At 34.9% G+C, this 26,111-nt stretch overlaps 4 protein-coding genes across 4 annotated transcripts; 2 read left to right on the plus strand and 2 right to left on the minus strand.

The window, feature by feature from the left end:
- The first annotated feature begins 498 nt into the window (after positions 1–498).
- LOC130989961 (UPF0481 protein At3g47200-like) lies at positions 499–2,714 on the plus strand. The gene has a single exon (XM_057914142.1). The coding sequence runs from the start codon at positions 549–551 to the stop codon at positions 2,178–2,180; it is 1,632 nt and encodes a 543-aa protein (XP_057770125.1). The 5' UTR covers positions 499–548; the 3' UTR covers positions 2,181–2,714.
- Positions 2,715–6,406: 3,692 nt separating this feature from the next.
- On the plus strand, positions 6,407–11,156 carry LOC130989965 (serine/threonine-protein kinase SAPK7-like). Its single transcript, XM_057914148.1, is given in 10 exon segments — positions 6,407–6,639; positions 7,029–7,103; positions 7,182–7,283; positions 7,408–7,461; positions 8,483–8,575; positions 8,682–8,774; positions 9,767–9,871; positions 9,976–10,074; positions 10,694–10,798; positions 10,800–11,156. Coding segments are annotated over 10 exon segments (1,086 nt in total). The 5' UTR covers positions 6,407–6,519; the 3' UTR covers positions 11,040–11,156.
- Positions 11,157–13,417: 2,261 nt separating this feature from the next.
- On the minus strand, positions 13,418–18,863 carry LOC130989962 (ferrochelatase-2, chloroplastic). Its single transcript, XM_057914143.1, is given in 11 exon segments — positions 13,418–14,175; positions 14,724–14,925; positions 15,090–15,190; positions 15,491–15,643; positions 15,812–15,938; positions 16,024–16,115; positions 16,117–16,128; positions 16,575–16,676; positions 17,208–17,351; positions 17,451–17,763; positions 18,609–18,863. Coding segments are annotated over 11 exon segments (1,521 nt in total). The 5' UTR covers positions 18,659–18,863; the 3' UTR covers positions 13,418–13,950.
- A 1,311-nt stretch (positions 18,864–20,174) lies between these two features.
- On the minus strand, positions 20,175–25,676 carry LOC130989964 (TOM1-like protein 5). Its single transcript, XM_057914147.1, has 10 exons — positions 25,308–25,676; positions 23,750–23,861; positions 23,408–23,486; positions 23,190–23,288; positions 22,998–23,111; positions 22,417–22,583; positions 22,216–22,291; positions 21,760–21,845; positions 21,322–21,483; positions 20,175–21,043 (listed from the first exon to the last, which is right to left on the minus strand). The coding sequence occupies exons 2-10, from the start codon at positions 23,848–23,850 to the stop codon at positions 20,644–20,646; spliced, it is 1,284 nt and encodes a 427-aa protein (XP_057770130.1). The 5' UTR covers positions 23,851–23,861; positions 25,308–25,676; the 3' UTR covers positions 20,175–20,643.
- Positions 25,677–26,111: the final 435 nt, after the last annotated feature.

Consider the following 26,111-nt stretch of genomic DNA (forward strand, 5'->3'; position numbering starts at 1 on the left):
GTTTTTATTCCATATATAAATCAAACAAAATTTTGATCGACCTATCAAAGGCGTGAAAGGTTGCCAAACATGTCAAACTTATTATTGTATAAATAAGTCATTTTTTTTAAACCGTCAATTATGAGAAATGATTAACATATATCATATAATAGAGGATGAGATCAAGCATCCCATAATTTTATGTATGGCACTATGTCCCTCTCTTATAATTATTACTATTTTAATAATAAATTTTATTATAATACTATGCATTATATATACTTAACTTTCATTCCAAATAAAAAATAATAAAAAAATACTACCATAATTTTTAATTTATCGACCTATTATGAGCTGATAAAAGTGAAAATAAATTTAGAATTGGCTTAGAAAAAATGGTATTTAGAGTTAAATGCTCAAAATTAAAATTTCAATGTAATTAATGCCATGTTCTCATCATATATATTGCTTAATTATGAGAAAACATGTGGGACATTTAAAGCCAAAGAATTAGAAAAGTCCATGTCAGTTTCTTGCAATAGTTATCTCACAACAATTCTAATCTAATCATGTGTGCAAATTGCCAGAGCCTTTTTAGCTTTATTTTAAAGAAAAAAAAATTATCATCTTCTCCAAAAATCCAAAAGCGGAGAAGAGATCAGATCGAAATGGTTGCAGTATTCAATAAAGAACTCCTGAGTTGGTACCTCATCACACTCAAGCTCAATCAAGCAGTAGAAACCGGCTTGCAAAATGCTCAAAGCCCCACCAACTTAACACCCCTCGATTTCCCAGGAAAAAAAGGCGATGAGGCGGCAGCGGCGGAGTCGGAATGGGTGGTCGCCATCAAAGAGAAGCTCGAGCAAGCCCGAGCCGATGACGGCGCGTGCGCGTGGGGGAAGCTCTCCATCTACAGGATCCCGCAGAGCCTCCGCGTCGGCGGCGACGACAAGGCCTACATTCCCCAGACCGTCTCGCTGGGGCCCTACCACCACGGCCGCAAGCGGCTGCGCGGCATGGACCGCCACAAGTGGCGGGCCCTCCACCGCGTCCTCGAGCGGACCGGCCACCGCGTCGAGCTCTACCTCGACGCGGTGAGGGAGGTCGAGGAGCGGGCCCGCGCCTGCTACGAGGGCCCCCTCGGCCTCCCCAGCAAGGACTTCGTCGAGATGCTGGTCCTCGACGCCGTCTTCGCCCTCGAGCTCTTCCAGGGCGCCGCCGCCGGCTTCGCCGCCCTCGGCTACTCCCGCAACGACCCCGTCTTCGCCATGCGCGGCGCCATGCACTCCATCCAGCGCGACATGATCATGCTCGAGAACCAGATCCCTCTCTTCGTCCTCGACCGCCTCCACGCAATCCAGTGCCCCGCCGCCACCGCCGACAGAGGCGCCGTCGCGAGGCTGGCGCTCCGCTTCTTCGACCCCCTCATGCCGACGGACGAGCCGCCCCCGCCCCAGACCCGGGGCGGCGGCAGGCCCGCCGTCTTCTTCGATCCCCTCACGGACCAGGGCGGTCTGCACTGCCTGGAGGTCTTCAGGCGCAGTCTCCTCCTGGTCCGCACGGGGCCGAACAAGCCCGCCCCACGCGTCTGGATCAAGCGATGGTCCCACGCGGGGCGGGTGGCCGACAGGCGCCGTCAGCAGCTGATCCACTGCGTGACGGAGCTGAAGGAGGCCGGGATCAAATTCAAGCGGAAGAAAACCGACAGGTTCTGGGACATCGACTTCGACAGCAGCCGCGGCGTGCTGCACGTGCCGCAGCTGCTGGTCCACGACGGCACGAAGTCGCTGTTCCTGAACCTGATCGCGTTCGAGCAGCGCCACCTCGAATGCACCAACGACGTAACCTCGTACGTGATCTTCATGGACAACCTGATCGACTCCCCCGCCGACGTGAGCTACCTGCATTACTGCGGGATCATAGAGAACTGGCTGGGCAGCGACGCCGAGGTGGCGGACCTCTTCAACCGCCTCTGCCGGGAGGTGGTGTTCGACATCAACGACAGCTCGCTGTCGCGGCTGTCGGAGAAGGTCAACAGGTACTACGACCACCGGTGGAACGCGTGGAGGGCGAGCTTGACGCACAAGTACTTCAACAATCCATGGTCCATTATCTCCTTCCTTGCCGCGCTCGTCTTGCTCGTCTTGACTTTGGCGCAGACGTTTTATACTGTCTACGCTTACTATGCTCCGACTTCTTGATCCAACAATCATTCTTTTATTTTTTTTGTTTGCTTATTTCTTCATGCTGTTTCGTTTTCTGCTTCACACAATAGTGCGAGTGATATTTTTTTTCCGTCCACAAAAAGTATAACACTTTTGATGGACACGGGTTATAATAAAATTGGCGATGATTTTTATATATGTAGTGGAGAAAGGATCCCACCATTTTATGAGATGTGTGGTTGAGATTGAATTTGAGATGATTTTTGTGTAAATAAGTACTTGTAAGGATAAAAGTTAAGAAAAAATGGCAAAAGTGTCATATTTTTCGTAGACGGGGGGAGTACTTTTGTTTAGAACTATAGTGAGAGTGATTTTGATTCTTTTCTGAAGCATGTATTGAAGTTTGTAGATGTGGATGAATATCTAGATATGTAAGTACTTATTATACAAATTTGAGAACATTGTGGGATGAATATGAGAATTTTGAGCCTCTACATTTGGTGTAGTGAAGTTTTGTAGATGTGGAAGTGGAAAGAAGTGGAATGATTATCAGCAATTTTAGTGCGATGTAATTTCTAATTGGACTGCAGTATTCTGATTTGAGATCACATCTATGATCAATGTTGTTGCAGGTTTTCATAAGTCTGGAGATAAATTTCTGTGTACACACTGTGGGAAGACAAACCACACAGTGGATAAGTGTTTCTTGTTGCATGGATTTGGCAGGGAAGGGGAAAACCTTACCAGAAATTAAACAATAATTTCCATAAATCTATTAATCTCCAACTGTGTCATATCTTCCTTTCTCTCTTGATCAGTGTGCACAATTAATCAGTTTGCTTCAGCAAATGACTACACAAAATCAGCAAAGGGTCTTCTCCTAGCTAGATCTGCTGCAATAGCTACTTGGCCATCTGGGAATAATGGTGCTTCAGTGATCATATATTACTATCTCTTCTCATTTGTTCTACTTTTATTTCATCATCCCTCTGGATTTTGGATACAGGGGCAATACTTTTGTTAACCTTCCAAATGGAAACAAAGCTCCAATTACCAAAATACTATAGTTCTTTCCTCCTCTATCACTTTACATTATGATGCGTTTACTTTGCATGATTGAGTATTTTTATCCTCAAGAGTAGGATATCTCCAATCCCACCCTTTCATAGGATAAGATTCAAGCAAACCTAGCTTGAATGATAAAAATAATCAAGAGCCTTGATATCCCAAAGTTACAATCGATCAAAGTAAACAAGGGATTAGCGCCTTACTATATTTATCTAATCCTTCAAAGTAAACGCCCCCTATGTGTTTTCTGTTCCATGTTTCACATATAATCTTCTTTTAATTAGTGATCTTACCCTCTCATCCAGTTGTGTTGTCACCTTTACTCACTAAACTTGTACTTATTCAGGTGGCTTCTCTGGATACTGCGATTGGAAAGGGTAATCAACTTGGAAATCTCTATATCTTAAAAAGTACTCCATTTAAACAGTACCCTATATATATACTCCCTTCGTCCACGAAATGAGTTTCCATTTGAGGGTGACACGGGTTTTAAGAAATTCATTAAGTGTGTATTAGTAGAATAAAGGGCCCACTTTTATTGTGAGTGAGTTGTGTAGAGTACATTTACCAAAAAAGGAAATGAGTATTCATTTGGTGGACAAACCAACAAAAAAATATAGATACTCATTTCGTGGCCGGAGTGAGTATATGTTATATATATATATATAGGGGAGGGATCTATAGAGAATAGCCCTCTAGTAAAGAATAAAGAATTAATCTAAGCCTTTAGATATACTAGATCCGACAACCATGATTAATTCCAAATATTCATTAAAAAATCTTGTTTAGTTAATATAAACCATTTTAATATTCCTTTGAGGGTTATTCAGTCTTTTAAATCCACCCACGATCTGCCCAAATCTCTCCCTTCCAAATTACACGCCTCCATTAACCCCCATTTCTAGTCTCATTCTCTCTCTCTCTCTAATCTCTCAATTTCGTGAAGCTGCTGTTAGGTGATACAATAGAGATATAGTGCGCACCAACTTTTTAATTTTGATCAAATATGCTTCTGAATCATCTTCTTACTACTATTGAATGTATAATCATGTGTCTTTCTTCACGTGTTTTTTTTTTTCTCTCTTTTGCTGAATTGCTTAAATTTTGGAATTTTGGGGATATGCGTTTAATCTAAAATTTATCTTCAGCTTAATTATTGGAAATTTGGGGAAATTCATGCGTTTAGGAAACCTAGATATATTCTGTTCATTTATAAATTGTATTACGTTCGTTTACAAATTGTAATTATTCATTATGAATTATAATCCAGAATGATATTATTGATATCTGATTCATAATTGTAAAATATTTAATATGAAACATTTTGAACAAGCATAAAAAAATTCTGAACATTTAAATAAATTATTCGAATTTGGTCTTGCTTATAAAAAATATTTCGAATAAGCATAAAAAAAAGCACGAACACCTTAATAAAATATTTGAATGTTTATTGTTGATATAAAATATTTAATATAAAATATTTCGAATAGCCATAAAAAATTTATGAACATCTAAATAAATATTTCGAATAAGCATAAAAAAAGCACGAACACCTTAATAAAATATATTATAATCCAGAATGATATTATTGATATCTGATTCATAATTGTAAATTATTTAATATGAAACATTTTGAACAAGCATAAAAAAATTCTGAACATTTAAATAAATTATTCGAATTTGGTCTTGCTTATAAAAAATATTTCGAATAAGCATAAAAAAAGCACGAACACCTTAATAAAATATTTGAATTTTTATTGTTGATATAAAATATTTAATATATAAAATATTTCGAATAGCCATAAAAAATTTATGAACATCTAAACAAATATTTTGAATAAGCATAAAAAAGCACGAACACCTTAATAAAATATTTGAATTTTTATTGTTGATATAAAATATTTAATATAAAATATTTCGAACAGCCATAAAAAATTTATGAACATTTAAATAAAATATTCGAATTTTAATTGTTGATATAAAATATTTAACTTACTATTCTGAACGTATAGGTTTGAAGAAACTGAAACCCAAACCTAAAGGAAAAAAACTAATTAAGAAATAAATAAAAATTAATGGAAGATATCTTCAAAACTATAACTAATGAAGGAAAGAAATTCGGTCAATTTTAAATTAAGCATAGACGGTTACATTAAAAACACAAAAATTACTTAATTACCCTTAATGAAAAAATCGGTCAATGATAGAAGAATTAATAAGGACCGTGGGATTAAACTAATCTAAGGGATTATAATCATTCTCTATTCTCAAATTACTTAGCTTTCTCTATGGATCTTCTCCCTATATATATATATATATGAGAGTAGCGTAGTCATATTTATTCTCACATGTACTCTTATATATATATTAGAGATACAGCTAAAGTCCATTAATACGCACGAAGTGCTCCTTATTCATGCATGCAAATTCAAGTCCCTGCCAGAAAATTAAAGGCTGAAGCTATGTATATACTTATAAAGTATGGATCCACTGAATACAAACTTTATTTAATTTGTCTGTTGTGTTTAAAGCATTACTGAATGGGTAAAATATTTCTTTTTAGCCCATAATTTGATGAGCGCTTTTTCGAAAATAACCCAACTTTAATTACTGAAATTATAAAAGTAGAGTAATATTCATGGTTGTACACTTGTACTTATTTATTGTTTATGTCCCGCAAAAAATATTCGGCGACTAGATATTGATGTGTTCCGTCGAATGTCCACCATAAAAAATACTCCTACATACATAAATAAGTTATAATAAAAATAACATTGTATCCATTAAAAAATTAAGAAAGAGATAAATAAAAAATTCAGTCGTAAATCAGTTCGTTAGGGCCGCTAATTTAACGACTGAAAATTTTGACCGTTAGTTTTGATTATTATATATAGGTGTTTTTTTAATTAGTAGTGCTTGTATGTGTATAAAATACTATCACTACTTCATTTGAAAATCAATTTTGTTCATATTGACTAGATTAGTTTGTAGTTATTGAATAATATAATAGTTTAATATTAATTTGATCGTTCCCTATATTATATAGATGTAAAAGTGTCAGATTGTCTGGCAGATGGGCATACTCGTCACACGAGTTAAGACCCATGAAATGACAAATCTAAGTGGTAATATTTTAACACTGTATTTCAAATACCTGATATATAGATATTTTAGTGATGTATTAAAAATGGATATAATATGATGGATTTGGTAATATGGGCTCTATATAAATACTGTATATAGTTGGAGAGGTAAACAAATTAAGTGAGATAAAGTGAAAAGAAGAGGAGAGAGAAGGAAAGGATCTATGGAGAAGTACGATGTGGTGAAACATCTTGGAGCTGGAAATTTTGGAGTGGCGAGGCTTCTCAGGCATAAACAAACCAAGGAGCTCGTCGCCATGAAATATATTGAGCGTGGACATAAGGTAAGCTACCTCTCTCCTCTATCTCACCTATTTCCATCATTAATTCTCATCGTGGTGAGCTACATGCTTTGATTCTTGGTATCGGGTTCTGTTTGGAGAATGATATTGGGCCTATCGTGATGTTTACCGATTCGCTTCTGGCTATTCACGTGCTCCGTGACACGTACAAGGGCTCGGATTCTTAGTGACGAACTTTAGGAAACTTTTGAGCATGCTAGGCCGCCGTGAGGCCAATATGGCGGCCCACGAGTTGGCTCGTTTTGCTTTTACTTCTGATGATGTTATGATCTGGAAGTCGGACTACCTGTTTTAGCTTCTGGATATCGTTCATTCGGATATTAATACATGAGTTCGGATTTCGCCTCAAAAAAATAAAAAAAATATTGCAGATTGACGAAAATGTGGCGAGAGAAATTATCAACCACAGATCGCTTCGCCATCCCAATATTATTCGTTTCAAAGAGGTCTTCTTCTTTCTTCTTTTGTTTTTATTCTAATTAGTCGTTTTAATCCATTAATTGTTAATTAATTGATTTGATTAGGTGGTTGTGACGCCCACACATTTGGCAATCGTAATGGAGTACGCAGCTGGTGGAGAACTATTTGATCGAATATGTAGTGCTGGTAGATTTAGTGAAGATGAGGTCAGATTTATTTGATTATATATTACATATAGTAATTAAAAAATTTAGGTTTTTTTAACTTTGATGTCTCCATTTAATTTCTTAATTATTTCGAGCTGACTATACTTATGTATTTTAATATTAGGCGAGGTACTTCTTCCAGCAATTGATTTCTGGAGTCTCCTTTTGCCACTCCATGGTATGTAATTCCTAATTATAACTATATCTAAAATATCGTATAGTTTAATGGGATCTCTCCACGATTATTGATCAAAATCAATTTCGCGCTGTTATTTTAATATAAGCGTAATGTTTTCAATAAAAGGAAGAAAAACATATTGTATCAAAGTTTGGCACTTAATTTTTTCAACATCTTTTTAAAGTTTATTTGTCAACATAAAGAGGGTGTTTGGCTGAGCTTATTTTAAAGAGCTTATAAGTTTTTTGGAGCTTATAAGATATAGTTTCTTAAGAACTTATAAGTTGTCAAAGTGTTTGGATAATTGAACTTAATTATAAGCCGGCTAGAGACAGAATTTTTAGTTAGAAAGAGAAAATTGAAAGAAATGATGAAAATAACAAATTATAGTTAATATTTATAAAATAATTGTTACATATAAGATTATAAAAAAAATAAATTAAGATAGATGAACTTATTGTTTGGTGAACTATAAGCTGTTCAAAAACTTATTTTGTCAAACACTTTAAAAGAATTTATAAACTTTTTAAAACAGCTTATAAACTATTTTAAAGAATTTATAAACTAAGCGAAACACAATCGTCACACATTTTTTCAAATGTTTGGAACTTTTGAGTAGTGGTTTATAATATAACAACTGCATTTTAATGCAAGTAACTTTGCAAAGGCCCCATATTTACCAAAAATAAAAATGCAACATTGACCAAAATTTTTTTATAAGTGAAAATGCAAAAACAAAAGCATCTAGATCTAGTTAAAATAAAAAATAATAAAAGTGCCGTAAACAAATAGCTTACTTTATTTTGCCATGAATTCTAGTGCAATTAATGATTCATTCATACGCACTTCAAGTTTATTCATTAATACATAATGTTTTTCAATAAAAAGTGTAATATTTGACTTGAAGCATCATTTCATATGGCATTGAGTTAACGTGACGGTATTATTTTCAATAGCTCGGTTGATTTTATTTTAATTTATTGATAATTGTCGAAAATATATATGCATGTGCAAAATGCAGCAAATATGCCACAGAGATCTGAAATTGGAAAATACGCTGTTAGATGGAAGCCCAGCACCACGCCTCAAAATCTGTGACTTTGGCTACTCCAAGGTTAATTTGATTTTCACTTAATTAAACTATACTAATTTATCAAATTAATCCATTATTTGGAAATAAAAATAAAAAGTTAATGAAATGAAATTGATATTATTATTAGTCATCGGTGTTGCATTCAAGGCCCAAGTCAACGGTTGGGACGCCGGCGTATATAGCACCGGAAGTCCTCTCTCGCCGAGAATACGACGGCAAGGTATATATCTAATTAATTATTTTATCTAATAATTAATTATTACTTTGAATTAATTCATAAAAATCAGTCTTCAATATAAGATTTTTAATCGAATTTTTGGAATAAAATCAATCTAAAGTACCCTTGATTTCGTTACGATATGTTGTCTGATTAGATGGACTCGGCCCGTGATTTAGTCTGGGGACAATCGACAATATCACATATGATTAATCATTACTTATGAGTCTTGGTCTCTTTATGTGACAAAATTTATCTTGAATAATCTTGAGCCCGTTTAATCTTGAGTAATATCGGACCAATATCATTTGTTTTGGAAATCAACACATTCAAATATATAAGGAACATACTATAGCCACGAGTTGGGAAATAACTATGTGGATGTATTAGTCTAAATTATAAATTGATTAATATGTAGTAATTAGGAAAACTGGAGTTTGATCTACTCTCTACCATAGAAATAATGAGTAACATGGATGAGCACATGGACTGTCACAAACAATATATAATAGTCTGCACTTTCTCCATCTCGAATTTATCACTTCAACTAAACCTTTTCTTTTCGCTTCAATAACATATCTCATCGTTCATAATTATTCTTTTCACATCAGCAGTAAATTAAAAGTTATCCTGATCCAATTGACTTCAACATTTTTTTATAGATTGTCTCATTTAATTATGATTTAATTTCTTTTTGAACCATTTTTTTATACATTGTCTCGTTTATTGGTTGTACCCAAGTTTTTATGTATTATTTTTTAATATTATCTTTTATTAATGACTGAAGCACAGTCTATCGGTAAAACGTTTTTCCTTCAACTAATAAATCAGAGGTTCGAGTCACAGCTAAAAACCTCCAGGATTGTGAATTACAATTCACAACTTAGAAACTTTGTAATTGTAAAATTGGATATTATATTTTTATCTTTGCAACGTATCTTAATATTTGTATTAATGTGAAAATATATAAATAATGTTATTAGTTTGGGAAATAGATGGCAGATGTATGGTCTTGTGGAGTAACCCTATACGTGATGTTGGTGGGAGCTTACCCCTTCGAAGATCCAGACGACCCCAAGAATTTCAGAAAAACTATTACAGTAAGCTAGCTTGTGTTTAATTTGGTTTGTTATACAAATATTATTTCAATCATATCCTTATATATATATATATATATATATATATATATATATTAATTCTGCAGAGAATAATGGCTGGCCAATACAAAATTCCAGACTATGTTTATATCTCCCAAGATTGCAGGCACTTGCTCTCCCGTATTTTTGTTGCAAATTCCTCTCGGGTACGTATTTATCTACTCTACACTTAATTATTAATATATCAAATCCCCATTTTGTATCAAAATAAAAGGACCCATATACATAAAAAAGATGAAAGTTTTTTTTTTTTAATTTAGAATATATCCCTTTCATTGACGAAAATTACAAAATACAATTAAAAAACAAAAGAGTTATGACCAAAAAATACACGAACTTCAGGGAAAAAAAGTTACAATTTTCACCTGAACTTTCAATTAAGCCAAAATATACATTAATTTATATTTTTGTTGCAATTTTCACATAAGTTTGACTTTCGACGAAATTAGAGCTTAGATGACAGTCGAAATTAAGTCAAATATATTAATTTTTGCCTTCTTAGCCCTCCAAGCTTCTAAATACTCCTCATCATAAAAAATTAGACCAACATCAGGTGAACTTCCGACTGCCAACTAAGGTCGAATTTCGCCGAAAGTCAAACTCAGGTGAAAATTGCAACAAAAATATAAACTTATATATATATTTTTTAATTTAATTGAAAATTCAAGTGAAAATTACAACTTTTCTCAAAGTTCGTGTATTTTTTTGTCCATTAACCCCTAAAACAAATGTATTCTCACATAATTAATTGTATGGGTGTTGCAGAGAATCAACATAAAGGAGATCAAGAGCCATCCATGGTTCTTGAAGAACTTGCCACGTGAACTCACAGAAGTAAATCAAGCAGTGTATTACCAGAAAGACAACCCCAGCCTTGTCTTCACTTCAGAGCGTCGATGAGATCATGAAGATTGTGAGTGAAGCCCGAAAACCTCCGGCGTCGTCTAGGCCCCTCGGCTTCCGATGGGGAGGAGACGAGGAGGATGAAGGCAAAGAAGACGAGGAAGCAGTTGAAGAGGAGGAAGAGGAGGAGGTAGAAGAAGAAGAAGAAGATTATTATGAGACGCAAGTTAAGCAAGTTCATGCGAGTGGGGAGTTTCATCTTAATTGATGGATTGTGTTTGTTTAATTAGTTTATTATACGTCTTTTCACAAAACTGCGTATTATGTTATCTAATGATTTTATCTTATTGGATTTCAAAATAAACAACATTATTTACGTCTTTAATTCAAATCCTGCAGCATGTAATCTATAAGTCGAACACACTTAAACGACGATTATTTTTCGTGATTGATAAGGTACATGATTAAATATTTTTCTTTTTATTATTATAACCCTTTTATCCTACCATTTCAACAGAATATGAATCAAGCAAAATTAGCTCAGATGATACTCCTTCCATCCATTATATCGTTTTCACTTTATGAACGGCACGAGTTTTAAAAAATGATGAATAGTAGTAGGTATTGGTGTGAGTGAAAATTGAATCTCACTATTATTATGAGTGAAGTTTGTCGATCCTACTGCTATAAATGAAAATGAAAATAATATCATGGACAGAAGGAATATATTTTTATCAAAAATTTTGGAATATTCCAAAATTTCAATCAATCTATATAATATATAAAAGAGGAGTTTTGTCCTCCATTTTTTTCTTCTATTTTTTCTCTCTCTTCATCCATCGAATTTTTCAATATTTTCTCTTTTTTTATAATTTTAATTATTTTCTAAACATCACAAAATTTTATTTATGAAAAAAAATATTCAATATGCATCTTAAATTTAATTTTGTAACAAGTTTTTTAATATGGTAAAAAAAATCATCAAAAATGAATTTAAAACGAATAAGTTATGAAAATTTTAAGATATTTTATTTTCTCTCTCTTCGCTAAAATTTTATAATTTATTTTTATTGATGTTAGTCCATGAGAATATTTATTCATTTAATATGTCGTGTAATACTCTATAATAATAATGTGTAATGTTAATTTTTATTATCAAAAAATTTGAGATTATTTAATAACTATGATTATCATTAAACATTATACAAAGTTAAAATTTGTAATTGATGAGGTTTATCTTTAATTTATTTTTAAAATATATTTTTATTTAAAACATGTGGTTGAGTTCGATGTTCGTCGTGCATCGCACGAATGGTCATACTAGCTAGTTTTAATAAATAATGGGTTAACCTATATTATTTATATCTATCTATGTTAATCCTCAAAAGTAAATCCACCGAGAAATTATAAAATACTAGAACGTCCATTCGTGCGATGCACGACGAACATCGAAATTAACGATATATTTAAATAAATATAAAATATATTTTAAAAATAAAAATAAAATAATTCACTTCAATTATTCAATAAAATCTTGAATTTAAAAATTATATTAACAACTTTGTATAAAGTGTAATAAAAATTATTCAATAACAAAAATTAGCATTTATACATTATTATTATAGAGTTACACGTTGTAATAAATATTTTCATATACAAACATAAATAAAAAGTTACTCCCTCCGTCCACCAATTAAAGGCCTAGGGGAAAAAACACAGATTTTAAGAAAAAATGTATTTTTATTAGTTGAGTGGAGAAAGGGTCCCACTTTTTTGTAAAGAATCTTTGACTTTTTTGATTAAATAATGAATAAAAACTTACCAAAAATAGGTAGGCCTTGTTTTTGTGGACGTCCCAAAAAGGCAAGTAGGCCTTGAATTGGTGGACGGAGGGAGTATAAAATTTTAATGAAAAGAGAGAAAATAAAATATTTTAAAATTTTCATAACTTATTCATTTTAAATTTATTTTTGATGTTTTTATACAATAGTATTAAATTTAAGATGCATATTGAAAAAAAATCATGAATTAAATTTGACAATATTTACAAAAGAATTAAATTATGAAAAACTAAAAGAAAAAAAGAATGAAAAAATTGATGGAAGAAGAGAGAGAAAAAGAGAGGGAAAAGATGGAGGGAAAAACTCCTCTTTTATATATTATATAGATATGTGGAAACCTGTCTCATCCAACATCAAATTATTACTAACACGGTGTTTTGGACCTTTTGGTTGAGCTTATAAATTCTTTAAAACTTATAAATTATTTAAAAACTTGCTCATGAGAATATTTGACAACATCAAACTATTACTAACACGGTGTCTTGGTCGAGCTTATAAATTCTTTAAAACAAACTTATAAATCATTTTAAAACTTGCTCATGAGAATATTTGACAAAATAAATCCCAAACAACTTATAAGTTTTAAAAATAAACTCTTAACAACTTACAAAACCCCAAATAATAAGTCCCTTAGCCCTAACTTATTTTTTCACAATCTTATAACCCTACAATAGGTTTCTTATTTCCAACATATACCTTCTGATTTTCTCTCTTCAATATTTCCTCTGTAACTAAGATTCTCTCTCTCCAACTCATAATTCTAGGTTTGCTAACAGATCTATCAGAAGTCCAACAAGAAATATACTAACTCATAATAAACATATACATATTCAAAACGAAGGTTCTCATCATTCATCAATATGCACCAACCGCTTAATAAATTTATAAGCGGACATTCATATAAATGACAGGGGTGTATACGACGTCGTGTTCGTTCAATATAAGAAACTTGAGAGAAAAACGAAAACAGAGCGAAAGAGAAACTCTGCTTCAAACCTGAATCATTAGTTAAAGAAAAAGAAGGAAACTAGGTAGCCCACTGCTGGAAAACTAACCTGTACGCCAAGTGATAGACAAACCATGAGAATCTCAGCTTCCCAACCTTCTCATTTGCTGCTTCCTCCTCGTTCCACTCAACTCGATCTAGGTGCAGCGGGAAGTCTCTGATAGATCCAAGAGGTGTGATGGTATGAATATCCTGCTTTCTTTGTATCCGTTTTGTACACAACTGCCGACGTTTTTCATTCTTGATTTCTTATCTAGGGCCCATATATATTGCACAGAGTGTGTGTATACAGAGGCTAGTAAGAGGATGAAAGGAAATGGAGGAAATTGTAGTCACCGAGACAAGGGCAATATACCCCATTGGTGAAGAAAACCTTGACCAGTGGTCACCTCGAGCACCAGTAGAACAAGAACTGCCAACATGGCTGCTCTTCCGTTCCATGTTTCAGCACTTTTTGTCCAACCCCATTCCCAAACTACTACAGGAGCGGGAAGCTCCCTGCGTTGTGAATCATATGCTGCCAATAGCTCCTCTACACTGCCGAGTGGGACTAAAGACTGCAGAAGAAACCATAGACACCTTTTAAATCTGGACAGTCGTACAAAGAGCAGAATACTCGAGAGAAAACAAAGGGATACTGGAGAATCTAGCAGATGACAATTCTATGTTCGATATGTAGATCCAGAGAAAACACAAGTGAATATTAAGAAAAGGCAAAGAATATGGAGATCCAGCAATTGCAATATTTTTGGGGCTAAAAAACACCACTACTTTAACCAAGAACAAGTTGGCTAGCCTATGAGAGGCTGAGTGATAACACAGAAAAAACACCATTACTTTACCACAATTTTGCAGCTTTCAGTAGTGATTGTGACACCTACCATGAGCATTGATACTCAGCTAAAAGGAAGAAAAAAGATGGAAATGGAAATATCAAAGACGGGAAAACTAAAATTGCGATTTTCAAGCTTTGACAAAAAAATAATATTAATTAATTATGTTTGCTTCTAATGGAGGAGCTCTAGTACACCCTCCTACGATAGCATGTCTCAAATAAGAACTAAACATTTTTAATTTAAACATGAGAATTAATAATATAAATTACCTGTCGAGCTTCGAGATTTGAGACGGCCATCGCTCCAACATATGGAAGGCTTTCTATTACAGCATCAGCCAAATCTGAAATAAAAGTAGGCTCGCAACCAAGAGCAGGAACTCGTCCCCACTTTTCTATGCCAGATTTTAGAGCCAATTCTTTGTATTCAACATCCATTTCCTCCAAGGTTTCAATATGTTCACTGACAAAACTGCGGTAAAATATTGATGGAAAAACATGTGAATAGCTAATAGTTGAAACAGCCATATCACACAGACGACGAAAAGTGACCATTTGTATACTCCCTTCCCCTATCAGAGAACACAAGGAAAAAGATGAGCAGAATGGTGGCATGTACTGACTACACAGTCTTACCTAATTGGGACAGCTAGAAGACTTTTCACTCCTTTTTGTCCAAGTTCAATGATTGTATCATCTGTGTAGGGTTTCAACCATTCAACGGGTCCAACTCTACTCTGTAACAGATTAAGACAAAGAAATCAAAATAGCGAAGAGATAACTGCACATTGAGACTCTAGAAAACCAAGAAAAAGACAAAGTTCAAAGACGTAAGAATGAGAACTCAAAGATAGCATGAAGTTCAATTTGTTGCAGTGGTACCACAGGCCGAGGGAAAAATTGCAGAAGCATGTGCAACATGAATGAAGACATAAAGTCAGAGAGTAAATGAACTTTTGTGGTGAACTTTTACGCCGTAGATCTAAAATTCAAGCTTATTACTTTTACAAAATACAAAGCTAAAAAAAGTGTAATACCTGATAGGCAAGGGTATATGCATTATTTACCCTTCTTTTTTCTAGTTCTTCCATGATCAAGTCAACACATTCCTCCATCTCAGCTTTGTATGGATCACCAGCTTCCTCTACATATGCAAGTGGTACCCCATGTGCACTAAAGAAAATCATCACCTGTTATAAACAACTATTATCAAATGAAGTATAATGAGCATCCAACTAATTATGTCTTTTTTAATTTTGAGTTTCTGATTCAATCATGTAAGTAACTTTTACAAAACAACTTGAGCAACTATTGGAATGAAAGGAACGAAGCATATAAACCTCCACCATCATCATTACCTCTTCAGAGCAATCAAAGTTTCCCAACTCCTTTTGAATCAAATCTGCCATAGCTTTTATATATCCTTCTCGCTGGTACCAGGAAGGAATTACAGTATGCTGCATGTTGACTAGATACTCATCCTCCCTAAAGTATAACAAATTATCATGAAACGGGATTTTCTCGGCCATGAAAGACTCCATACATGAAATTTACATCCAGACATAAGCACCTGAATATACTCTCCAGAAGCCGAAGACTTGAACCACTAGTAGAGATTGAGAATTGCGGGTAGAGTGGAAGCACAACAAGCTTTGAAATTCCAGTCCCGCTTTATCTAGACCGATGAAAGTCGAAAAAAATTTAGAGTCACAGATAATAATATTAATACATATTGAAAACTATAATGCTAGAAGTAAAATAGTAATCAAAATTCTTAAAGTTGTTGACTCGCTTACCAGTAAAGAATAGAAATAGTGGGATGTATGAACTACAATAAGAACTTATTAACACACATACACACACAGACAGACTGTTGGGATCTTGACGACCATTGTTTTATTCTACTCTTAAAATTATTGAAACTCCATACCCCCCACTCTCTCTGTTCGCCAAAAGAATAATCTCAATGAAAAGCAATATTTGAGTGTGAGGCTAGACCTAAGACAATTATTAATAAAGAAATCACATACCACAGCTATAAGCTGCTATAAGCCAAATGTCTATGCACAATGATCATAAACACTGCGGTTTAATTCAAAGCAAACTCATAAGCAAGCATACCTGTTCAATAGCTTCTTCAGTGAACGGATGCCAGTAGCGCATACCAACATACACTTTTGCAGGGACATTCTTGTCACACAGTGCCTTTCTCAACTCCTCAGCCTAGAAATAGCAATTTGGTACAGTTTGATGGACTTATTACATATGAATCATATCAGAAACGCCTAGAGAATTTAATATATATATATATATATCTTACTTCCCATGGTCACAGCAGTCAAATTTTAGAATTTAATATAAAGCATCAAGCCATATAAGTACCCATCCTATTAAATTTAAAGATGAATGGGCCTTCAAAACAAGGAAAAGTATTGAAGTATGGTAAACTATTCTCCCATATTTCCCAGTATGCAAACCTTTCATGAAAAGTGAAAAACCAAAATGCATTATAGAAAACTCTGGAATATACCAACGTATATTTATTTCTGATACTTCACATTCTATGCCCCCAATATTTTTATTATTCCCAACTATCTAATGAAAATAAAGTACCTGCTTGATGTTGGTGTTTATATGAATTCACGGGAAATCAAATCACAACCTTGAATATATCCTATTTTAAGCACACATGATATGTTATGTAAAACTATGAAAACTGAGGTAGAGTTTCTATTCATATCAATAAGATCACACCTGAGCATCAGTGATACGACGCAGTGGAGAACCACCACCAATTGAAGCATATCCTTCTCTGCTCTTCCGTGATCTAGCAACCGATATAAATTGTGCCAAGGGCTTCTGAAGAAAGCGAAATAATCTTGGCAGTCGAATGATATCCTACTTCCCAATATGCAAAAACAACAGAGAAAAGATTGTAAGTCATTTCCACAAATTACCAGAAAAATGAAGAGAATGGTATAACCAAGAGATACTAACTGGATCTGCAAAAAGATTAAACAGGAACGGCTGTACATCGTCTAGAGTCTCAGGACCTCCAAGGTTAAGCAATAAAACTCCAATCTTTTCATTACCAACTAGGGCAGGGGTGGACGTTTCTTGAGAGCCAGAGGTAACCAGGGCTCCTGATCGTGTTGAATGCTTGATCGATTGCTCTGCAAGTACAGAAGATGTCTTGGACCACCCCAAGGGGCATCTTGCAACTATGGATGTCTTTAAAAGATTAGGATTGGAAAAAGTTTCTAACTGAGAAAATGGTAGCACATAGCAGACTTTGGCTCGTGGCAGTAGTCTGTAAGAAAAAGGTAGCACATAGCATCAGAATTTTTCAGTAGCGTTATATATAAACCAGAAAACTGGAGGGGAAAAACGCAACAAACAATATGCTGACTTCTGTTTCACACTACATCACGAATCGCATTAGATAATCCAAGCCTAAAGTTATTTTTGCACTCTCTAAAGTCTTCCCCCAGGCCTCAAAGCCCAGCTGTAATGTACAAGGGTTTTACATTACCACTGTAAACATGAATAACTTAGTTGCATCTTCTACGGTTTTTCACGTATTAAATTATTAATACCTCCAGCTGGAAGCCATCCAATACTAGTTTGCAAGCTACATCCATTCTAGCCTAAATCAATAACATTCACTACTCAGATACAATTCACAATTTGAACTGATTGTAGTGTAAAAAAGAAGCAAGGTGATGCCATTTGATATCAATAGGCCAGCCTCTCATAGCTTTGGGTGGATTTATATCAGCACTTAGGACAAGCAGATAGCAAGGTACAGTTAACCACAACCATTGAACATTTGAACTGTATAAACATCACATAAACTTCTCATTCCTTTGCAATTCTCTCCCGAAACATCCTCGTCTTCACGAATTCTAATATTTTAGATAGATTAGTGCACCCCCATTTTCCCATGCACCTACCAGCAAACTTAAACCCTAATTTTGCCCCTCCTCAAAAAATGAAGTCAACTTCTTCAGGGAAAAGCAACCACTTTTACATGCTAGAACCCGCAAAAGTAAAACACAAATAGATAAATCACGGATTAGAATGAGAATTCACACATTGACACCACTTAAAAGCAGAATTTGAAGCAAAGCAGTAAGAAAATGAGTAAGTAATTACAGAGAAGGAGAAGGAGCTTGAATTCGTATATTCATGGAGGATTGGCTCATCTCGAGATTCTAGAGAGAGCGAAGGAGTAGAATCTTTTTCACAAAAAGATTGTGGAAATAGAGGACCCAGCTCTGCATCGTCGCTCAACACTGTGGCTATTTTGTTTGTGTATTGGCATTTGGCCACGTGTTTCACGGATTATCCTTCCCTCGCTCACAGATTAAAACAATGGATATTACACATACATACTCACTTTTGAAGCTCAAAAAAGTCAATGTAACTTGTGCGTCGTGTGACGAAGGTAATAATTAATTCTGTTTAATTCGATTCTCAGTCATGCGATTTTTAATTATTAGTAATTTTAAAAAAAAAAGAAAAAAATACCAACTATGTTATACTTGGTGCTGAACGATAGGGGTTATGTATGACCTGAAGCTTGGGTTCGAGTTTTGTCGTGTGGTAGGATGGAATGAGGATCCGTCAATCCGCGGATCCAGATCCTTTTTTAGGATCTGGACCTGGAAAATGGACCCATGGATTGGACCGGATCTGATTATTTCTATAATTTCGGATCGAATCTGGAGCAAAAATCTGAGACAGCCGTCCATGGATTTTATATATAAAAATTATATATTTATTTTATTAACTCTAATTTAATATACTAACTAAACTATATAAATATAATATATAATGCAATTAAAGATATATTTACTTTTATTAATTTAGGTTAGATCATTATCATATATTATATATGTAATATTAATTTCTTGTTCTAGTAAATAGAGGACACATTGTTCACGTTTTAGTACTTGATTTTATTTCGATGTATTTAACTTTGATAATTTTTGTAGAAATGGTTATTCATTATTTGATATTGTGAACTAGACAAAATTTATTTTATTGGGATTAATTTTTAGATTTACAAATTATTTTAAAGACAAAAATATGATCCGGTCTGGACCCGAGACCCGTGGATCTATGGATCTGGACAGATCTCATTTTTTGATCCAATGATTACCGGATTGGCCTAAGTCAAAAATCCGATCTGACTGACCAAGCAAGATCCGGTCCAGATCCGGCCCATGCATCCCCGTGTGGTTTTGAATTTCTTTGGGTTCGAGTTTTCGTCGCACGGTCTTTGAATTTATTTATTTACTTATGTAATTTACAAAAAAAGAATACCAATGTTATTCTATACTTGTGCGTGTGTTGGCCCAGCGATAAGAGGTTAATGTCTAAGACCTGAGATCTTTGGTTCGAATCCTCTGTCGCGTGTTCTTTAAATTTTCTTTAATACTACCTCCGTCCAAAAAAAAAATTCTTAGTAAGGGACGGAATGAATTTTAATAAAAATGATTATTGTATTGTGAGTGGAGAATGAACTCCATATAAAAAATACTAATATTTATAATGATAATTAATTATATTATGAAGAATATTTGAAAAGATGTCATCAATTACACGAATGAAGCTATGAATCTTCTGAGGATCTCTCAAACATTCCACCAACAGTAGAGCTTCAGACAGCAAACAACAAACTTGAATAGTTTAAATAGCAAAAGAGAAACAAAAACAAGCACAAAATAAAGTAGATTTAACAAGCACAAAATATTGGTTTGACTACCAATATGCCAATGTACCCATATATAACTCCACAACCATTATAGCTACAAAAGATACAAGAAGACATACAGATTATCTACACAGAGAACCAAAGTGAAAGGAAATATATAGCTATGGTCAGTAGAACAACTTCTTCTAAAGAAAATTCAAGCTCAAGCTCAATATCTTGCTATAAACCTCAAGTTTGTGAAACAGCTACTATTAGTCACCCTCAAAATAAAGTGCCTGTCCCAGCATACACACTTCTGAGAACATCAGTCAAGTTCCTATAACATCATCCCATGTTCCGGCTGAAACCTCTAGGTGCAATCGGCAGTTTAAGGCACGATGGTGGCAATCAACTCAAATCCCGACACGAACACCACATCCAACCAATTGAAGCGAAAGGGTAAGCATTTTCCAGAGCGATAATACCTTCAGCTCAGTCGCTAAAATCTGTGCTCCCACTGTGTGAACTACTGGCATTTCTACTGTGTAATGAGAGGCTTCTTATGTGGCCATTAAGAGCTGATCCATCTGTCTTATTCTCCTGAAAGAACTTTTCACGCTCGACGTGTTTAGCAGGCGGTGGAGGGATTGCTACTGCCGGTCTTCCTAGATTTATATCCGGATTCACTGCCAGAGGCAATGGCCTAATGGTTTCTGCCTTAGGCTCCATATTGGGCCGCTGTGTAGGTTCCTGCTGACGCTCCACAGTTAGGGGCCTTATGAGTGGGCGATGTAACATTTCCCCATGAACAGGGAGCCCCATCAGTCCTAGTGGTCGATCTATCTTGTAATCTTCATCTTCGGGTCGCACACAAGCTTTTCCTTTCCTTATCCTGTTCAACATAAGAAGCAGCTATATTGGTGGAAGGCTGAGAAAAGATAATAGATGAATGATCAAACAGAATGTTGTACCAAAATCTAAACAGTATGTGGAACAAATATGACCATTACCATCAAAGGGGAGCAAACATTAAAAAATAGCAATAACATATCATAAACTGCCAATGTCAGACAACCATAAAATATGACTACGGGCAATATTTGTTCCCAAAACATTCAGATGTTCCTCCCAATCAGTAACTCAATATACACATATATATAGTATGCATACCGCCGAAAAAGTTGTTCAGCCTCTTCCTCCTCCTCCTCTTCTTCGTGTCCAATGGGAGTTGTACTAGACATAATTCTGTCAGCTAGAAGAGAATCATGCCTCCGCAACACTCTTTCAAGCTCCTCATTAAGCTCAACTGCTCGTGTAACAACTTTTTCATCTCTATGGAATATAAACAAATTGAGATTTTAATAATAAAAAACACTGTCGCTTGTAAAATTGCAAATCAACCATTGAAGTCAAATGAAAATGTGTCACCTCATTTAAAATTAACCTTACATTGATCTTGTCAAAATTTTGTAAAAAACAGAGCTAACAGAAGTGATGATGAAGGTATGGGAGTTGACGTAACTAAGCTAAGTTAGGAAGCTATGAATCTACAGTTCCTGGACATTGAGTAGTGCCAATGACATTCTTTAAGAAAACACCATCACTTACCGGGAAGTAATTGCCAGGTGCATTACTCGTTGCTTTTGGAATGAACATTGTTCCACAAGATCTAGTGTAAACTCATCCTTTGCTCCCTGTGAGAACAATAAGTAATGATCATGAGTGCATTTCCGAAGGCAATCTCAAGTTCAATTACATTTTTTTGATTGCTGCTCGTATGCTTTCAAGATAAATTTTTATTCATCATTTTACCAACTTTCCATCATAATGTGCTAACAACTGCAATAATATATTTCTGAATCTCACTTCTATATGTCAATATATTTTAGTTGTACTTTGTAAGTTCAAGAAAGTGAAAGTCAATATTCACAAAGCATTCATTTACTGCACACCAGGTGACCCACCTCGCACTGACTATCCAATATCTATCATGTATGTATTGCAAGTTAAGAAGACTTTATCATATCATCGTTAGCAGAAGAATATACATTTCACAGCAAATACCTCGGGGTGTTGTGTATGAATAGTGTCAAGGACATCCCTCAATACCTCCAATGCGGTTCCAGCTTTCTGGAGAATACTGAAGAAAAGTTGAAAGTTTCAGTAAAAATGAAGAACTACAGCATGAATAAAACTGTTAAGAGAACATGTTCCCTCCTTCAATATGTTGAGCTGGTACATATTACGTATTTGCAAAAGTTATACCTTGATTCTGGAACACCATGGGCTTGTGCTTGTGCTTGTGGAGCATTTATTTCAAATTGAGGAGCAGCAGGCTCCTTGTTAGGTGGAGTAGGCGGCTTATCGACATGTGGGGTAGCATGAGGTTTTGGGTTATCGGGTGGCCTCTGAGGAAATTGCACTCCTGCACTCTGGAAAATATTATGTAAATTGACAATGGTCATAAAAAATTAGTTTAGCTAGACATATAGGGTGTCTTGACATGGATATGTTGCACTCTGGCAGTGTCCAAGGTTTTCCTTGTGATGGCGAATAGAAAAATTTTAAAAGCTAGGTACAGAGATATATCGAGGGATTCACATCAAGTAGATTTACAGATTATGTAATAACTTAACAACCAGCCATCTTAATTGGAAAAAACTTTTCAACTTAACCGGATTTTGTAATCATTTTTACAGTATTAGGTAACTCTTATCCAAGTGAAGAAGTATATGGTTGAGCCTCTTCGTAAGTGGGATGGACTCAACTAGTAATCAACCAAATTAACTTTATCCATTATTGTTGAAACGTGGTAATAAGTCACAAAATCAGTAATGGATACCTACCACCAATTCATAATATGATGAATAATATTGAGGAAATCTCCCAGAAGCACCACCAACAGATGTCTGAGCTGCGTCTAATAGCAGAAATACCTTTTCTCGTACTGGAAGGTCCGACTGTAAAAGGTGGGGTAAATATAATGTACGTTTACAAATCAGCCAAGAACCAAAAGACAGCTATCGAAAAATACCCACCTTTTTCTTAACTATCTTCACAAGTATGGGGAGAACTCCTGTATCTATAACTTGCTTATGTATAGGTTCGCCGATATTGTTTATCAACATCTCCAGCAGCTGTTAAAGAATGGGTTGAGAGCAACAGGAAGTAAATCATGTTTGAATGAGGAACTATTGCCAATAGAAAAATCCTCCACTGCCGATAAAGTGGAAGGACTTCAAAATTCAGCACTCACCATTATGGCGTAGAGTTGAGTGTTAGAGTGTTTGCTCCCCAGTCGTTTCTTGATAGCTTTGACAACATCTTTAGCTAATCTGCATTGTTAAACATGCAAAGCACAGCTAAGTAAATAAATCAGGCATTATCAAGACAGAACTGCAGTGTACTAACTTAACACTAGTCATATTTGATACATAAATAAATGCATCTGATAGACTTTAGACACCGCTTCATGCCTTTATGCAATTTAAACTAATCTGATTTTAGAAAAGATGTAGAATGTTATGACCAGAATGTACAAAACATTATCCAGAAGAGCAGTGTACATAAACATAAGATAAAATGTAGTAAGAATTACCTGTGATCATGTGCGACTTGTTCACAAATCTCAATGTTTTTTGTCCAGTCCATTTCATTAAGTTTGTCGCTTGTTGCGGCATTTACGAGTTCAGATGCCATATCGATGATCCCTTCAGCAAGAAATATCACAAAACATCACCATGCAGAAAAGAGGTCTGAACATACATCAGAAAGCCTAAAAAACTAATCGGGGCTACCAATCAACAGCCTGCCCTTCTACAAACTCATCATTAATATTTAACACCCAATAATACACTGCTAAACTTTTACACAACCAATAATCCTTCATGCTCACAAGTTACGAGTTATCAGTTATATCGCAAGAGCACTAAATATTCGGTATGCTAGCATGAACCATAAATTTTGTGATATAACACATAACCATGAGAGCAATATTTCTTGTTACCAAGCAAGTTTGGATGCCATATCGATGATCCCTTCAGCAAGGATTATCAAAAACCATCACCAAGCAGAAAAGATGTCTTACCATATACTATCAGAAAGCTTACGAAACTAATCGGGGTTACCAATCAACAGCCTGCCCTTTTATTCACTCATCATTAATATTACACTACTAAACTTATACACTCATCAACAGCCTGCTCACAAGTTACGAATGATCAGTTATATGGCAGGAGCACTAAATTTGCGGCCATAAATTTTGTGATATAAGTAACACAACCATGAGATCAATAGTTCTTGTTTACCAATCAAAGAAGAAACAATAGGCAAGAAAGTTGAGATCACCCCAAGGCATTAATAACAATATAACACCCTGAGCCCAAATTCGCCATAATGAATAAAATCAAAACATCCGGAACTAGGCAACTACTATTGAGCATCAAGAACCGTTTTCAGAATTGTTTCCTGATGCAAGTGATGGTTTGAACTAATATCAAATTTAGTTAGCTAAAATCACTGTGTTAAAACATATCAACTCTTGTAAAGCTTCATAAATTGTGCTAATCACCTTTTACAGGTCTCGAGATAATTCAAAATCTAGCAATTAGAATAAAGTATCATAATCATGAAAATCCCCCAAAAAAACAAGGAAGAGAGAGAGTGAGAGAAAGGGGAGAGAGAGGGAGGGAATCAATCGGAGCATAGCTTCTAAAAATACTTCTGTGAATAACAAACAAACATTTGCAAGTTCCGTTATGTCATCTCATTCTCAAGCAACTGCAAACTTAAAGATCCAGATATTCAATCATCCATCATTTTCATCTCCTTATACAAGAAATTCAAAAGAAAACAAAATCGGTTTATCCATCTCCATCTCCATCATTCACCCTTTTCCTTAACAACCACTCAATCACCAAAATTTCAAAAACCATATGAATTTAAATTAAACCCTTCAATTCCCTTATCACACCCATTTAGCTCCAGATCTCAAAATTACGTCCAAGCACGCGATCTCCAAGAAACCGCGAACCCATCATTCTTATCAAAAACTAAAATTTAAGTGTTGAGTTCGGAACAATAACAGCAAAACATCCAATAGAAAAGAAAATCTCAAACAATTAAGTAATAATTATGAAGAGAAAGAAAGTGCCCACCTGGGAAGCAAGCAGAAGGAGTGAAACCAGCAGCTTCAAGTCTGTGATTTGTACGTAGATATAGCTGTAATCATTGACGACACGTATGTACAACTGTATACATAGGTGTATCAATCATCAGGAAAAGGAGTAATAAATTGAGATTCTCTGCTAACTGTAATTTTTACTATTTCTTTTTCCGCTTTAAGGGGCTTTATATTCTTTCCATGATTTCAACTTTTCCTTACTGTTAATTTAGCAACCCTAATAACAATGATAAAAACAAGAGCTGTTGAGAATCTCTGGCTGGAGTTGTTTTTATAAATCTTTATCGTGTGTGTTTTGCAGTTTTGAGTTTCTAAGCAGAGTGAAAGTGTGAAAGGGATTGTGTGTCGATCAATACCGGCGTTATTTGGCTGGAGCTCATTTTTAGGACAAAAATATCCCTACTCAACGTTTCCTATACATTTTTTAAAGAGTGAAAAATATAAAATTGACTAATTTCATATAGTAAAATTAAAATTTATTCACAGGTAAAAATTTAAACTTTAGCGAGTTTTTTTGTACAAAATACAAATTTATCCTTAACATTAAAAATTTAAAAATTGACTTCTTCTTTTTTTTTTCTATCTTTCTCAATTCTTTCTCTTTCAAGTTTAGTTTGATATCTCTCTCTTTTTCTCTACATAATTCTAGAAACTCAGCACCCTTTTCAACCCTCTCTATCTTTCTCTTTCTCTCTCTTATACGTTTCAGCGATCGCACGACGAGAACACTCGGCACACCTCCGGAAGAAGGTAGCCGGCGTAGAACATCTACCACCTC

This window comes from Salvia miltiorrhiza, chromosome 6 (genome assembly GCF_028751815.1).
Source record: "Salvia miltiorrhiza cultivar Shanhuang (shh) chromosome 6, IMPLAD_Smil_shh, whole genome shotgun sequence".
Lineage (NCBI taxonomy): Eukaryota > Viridiplantae > Streptophyta > Magnoliopsida > Lamiales > Lamiaceae > Salvia > Salvia miltiorrhiza.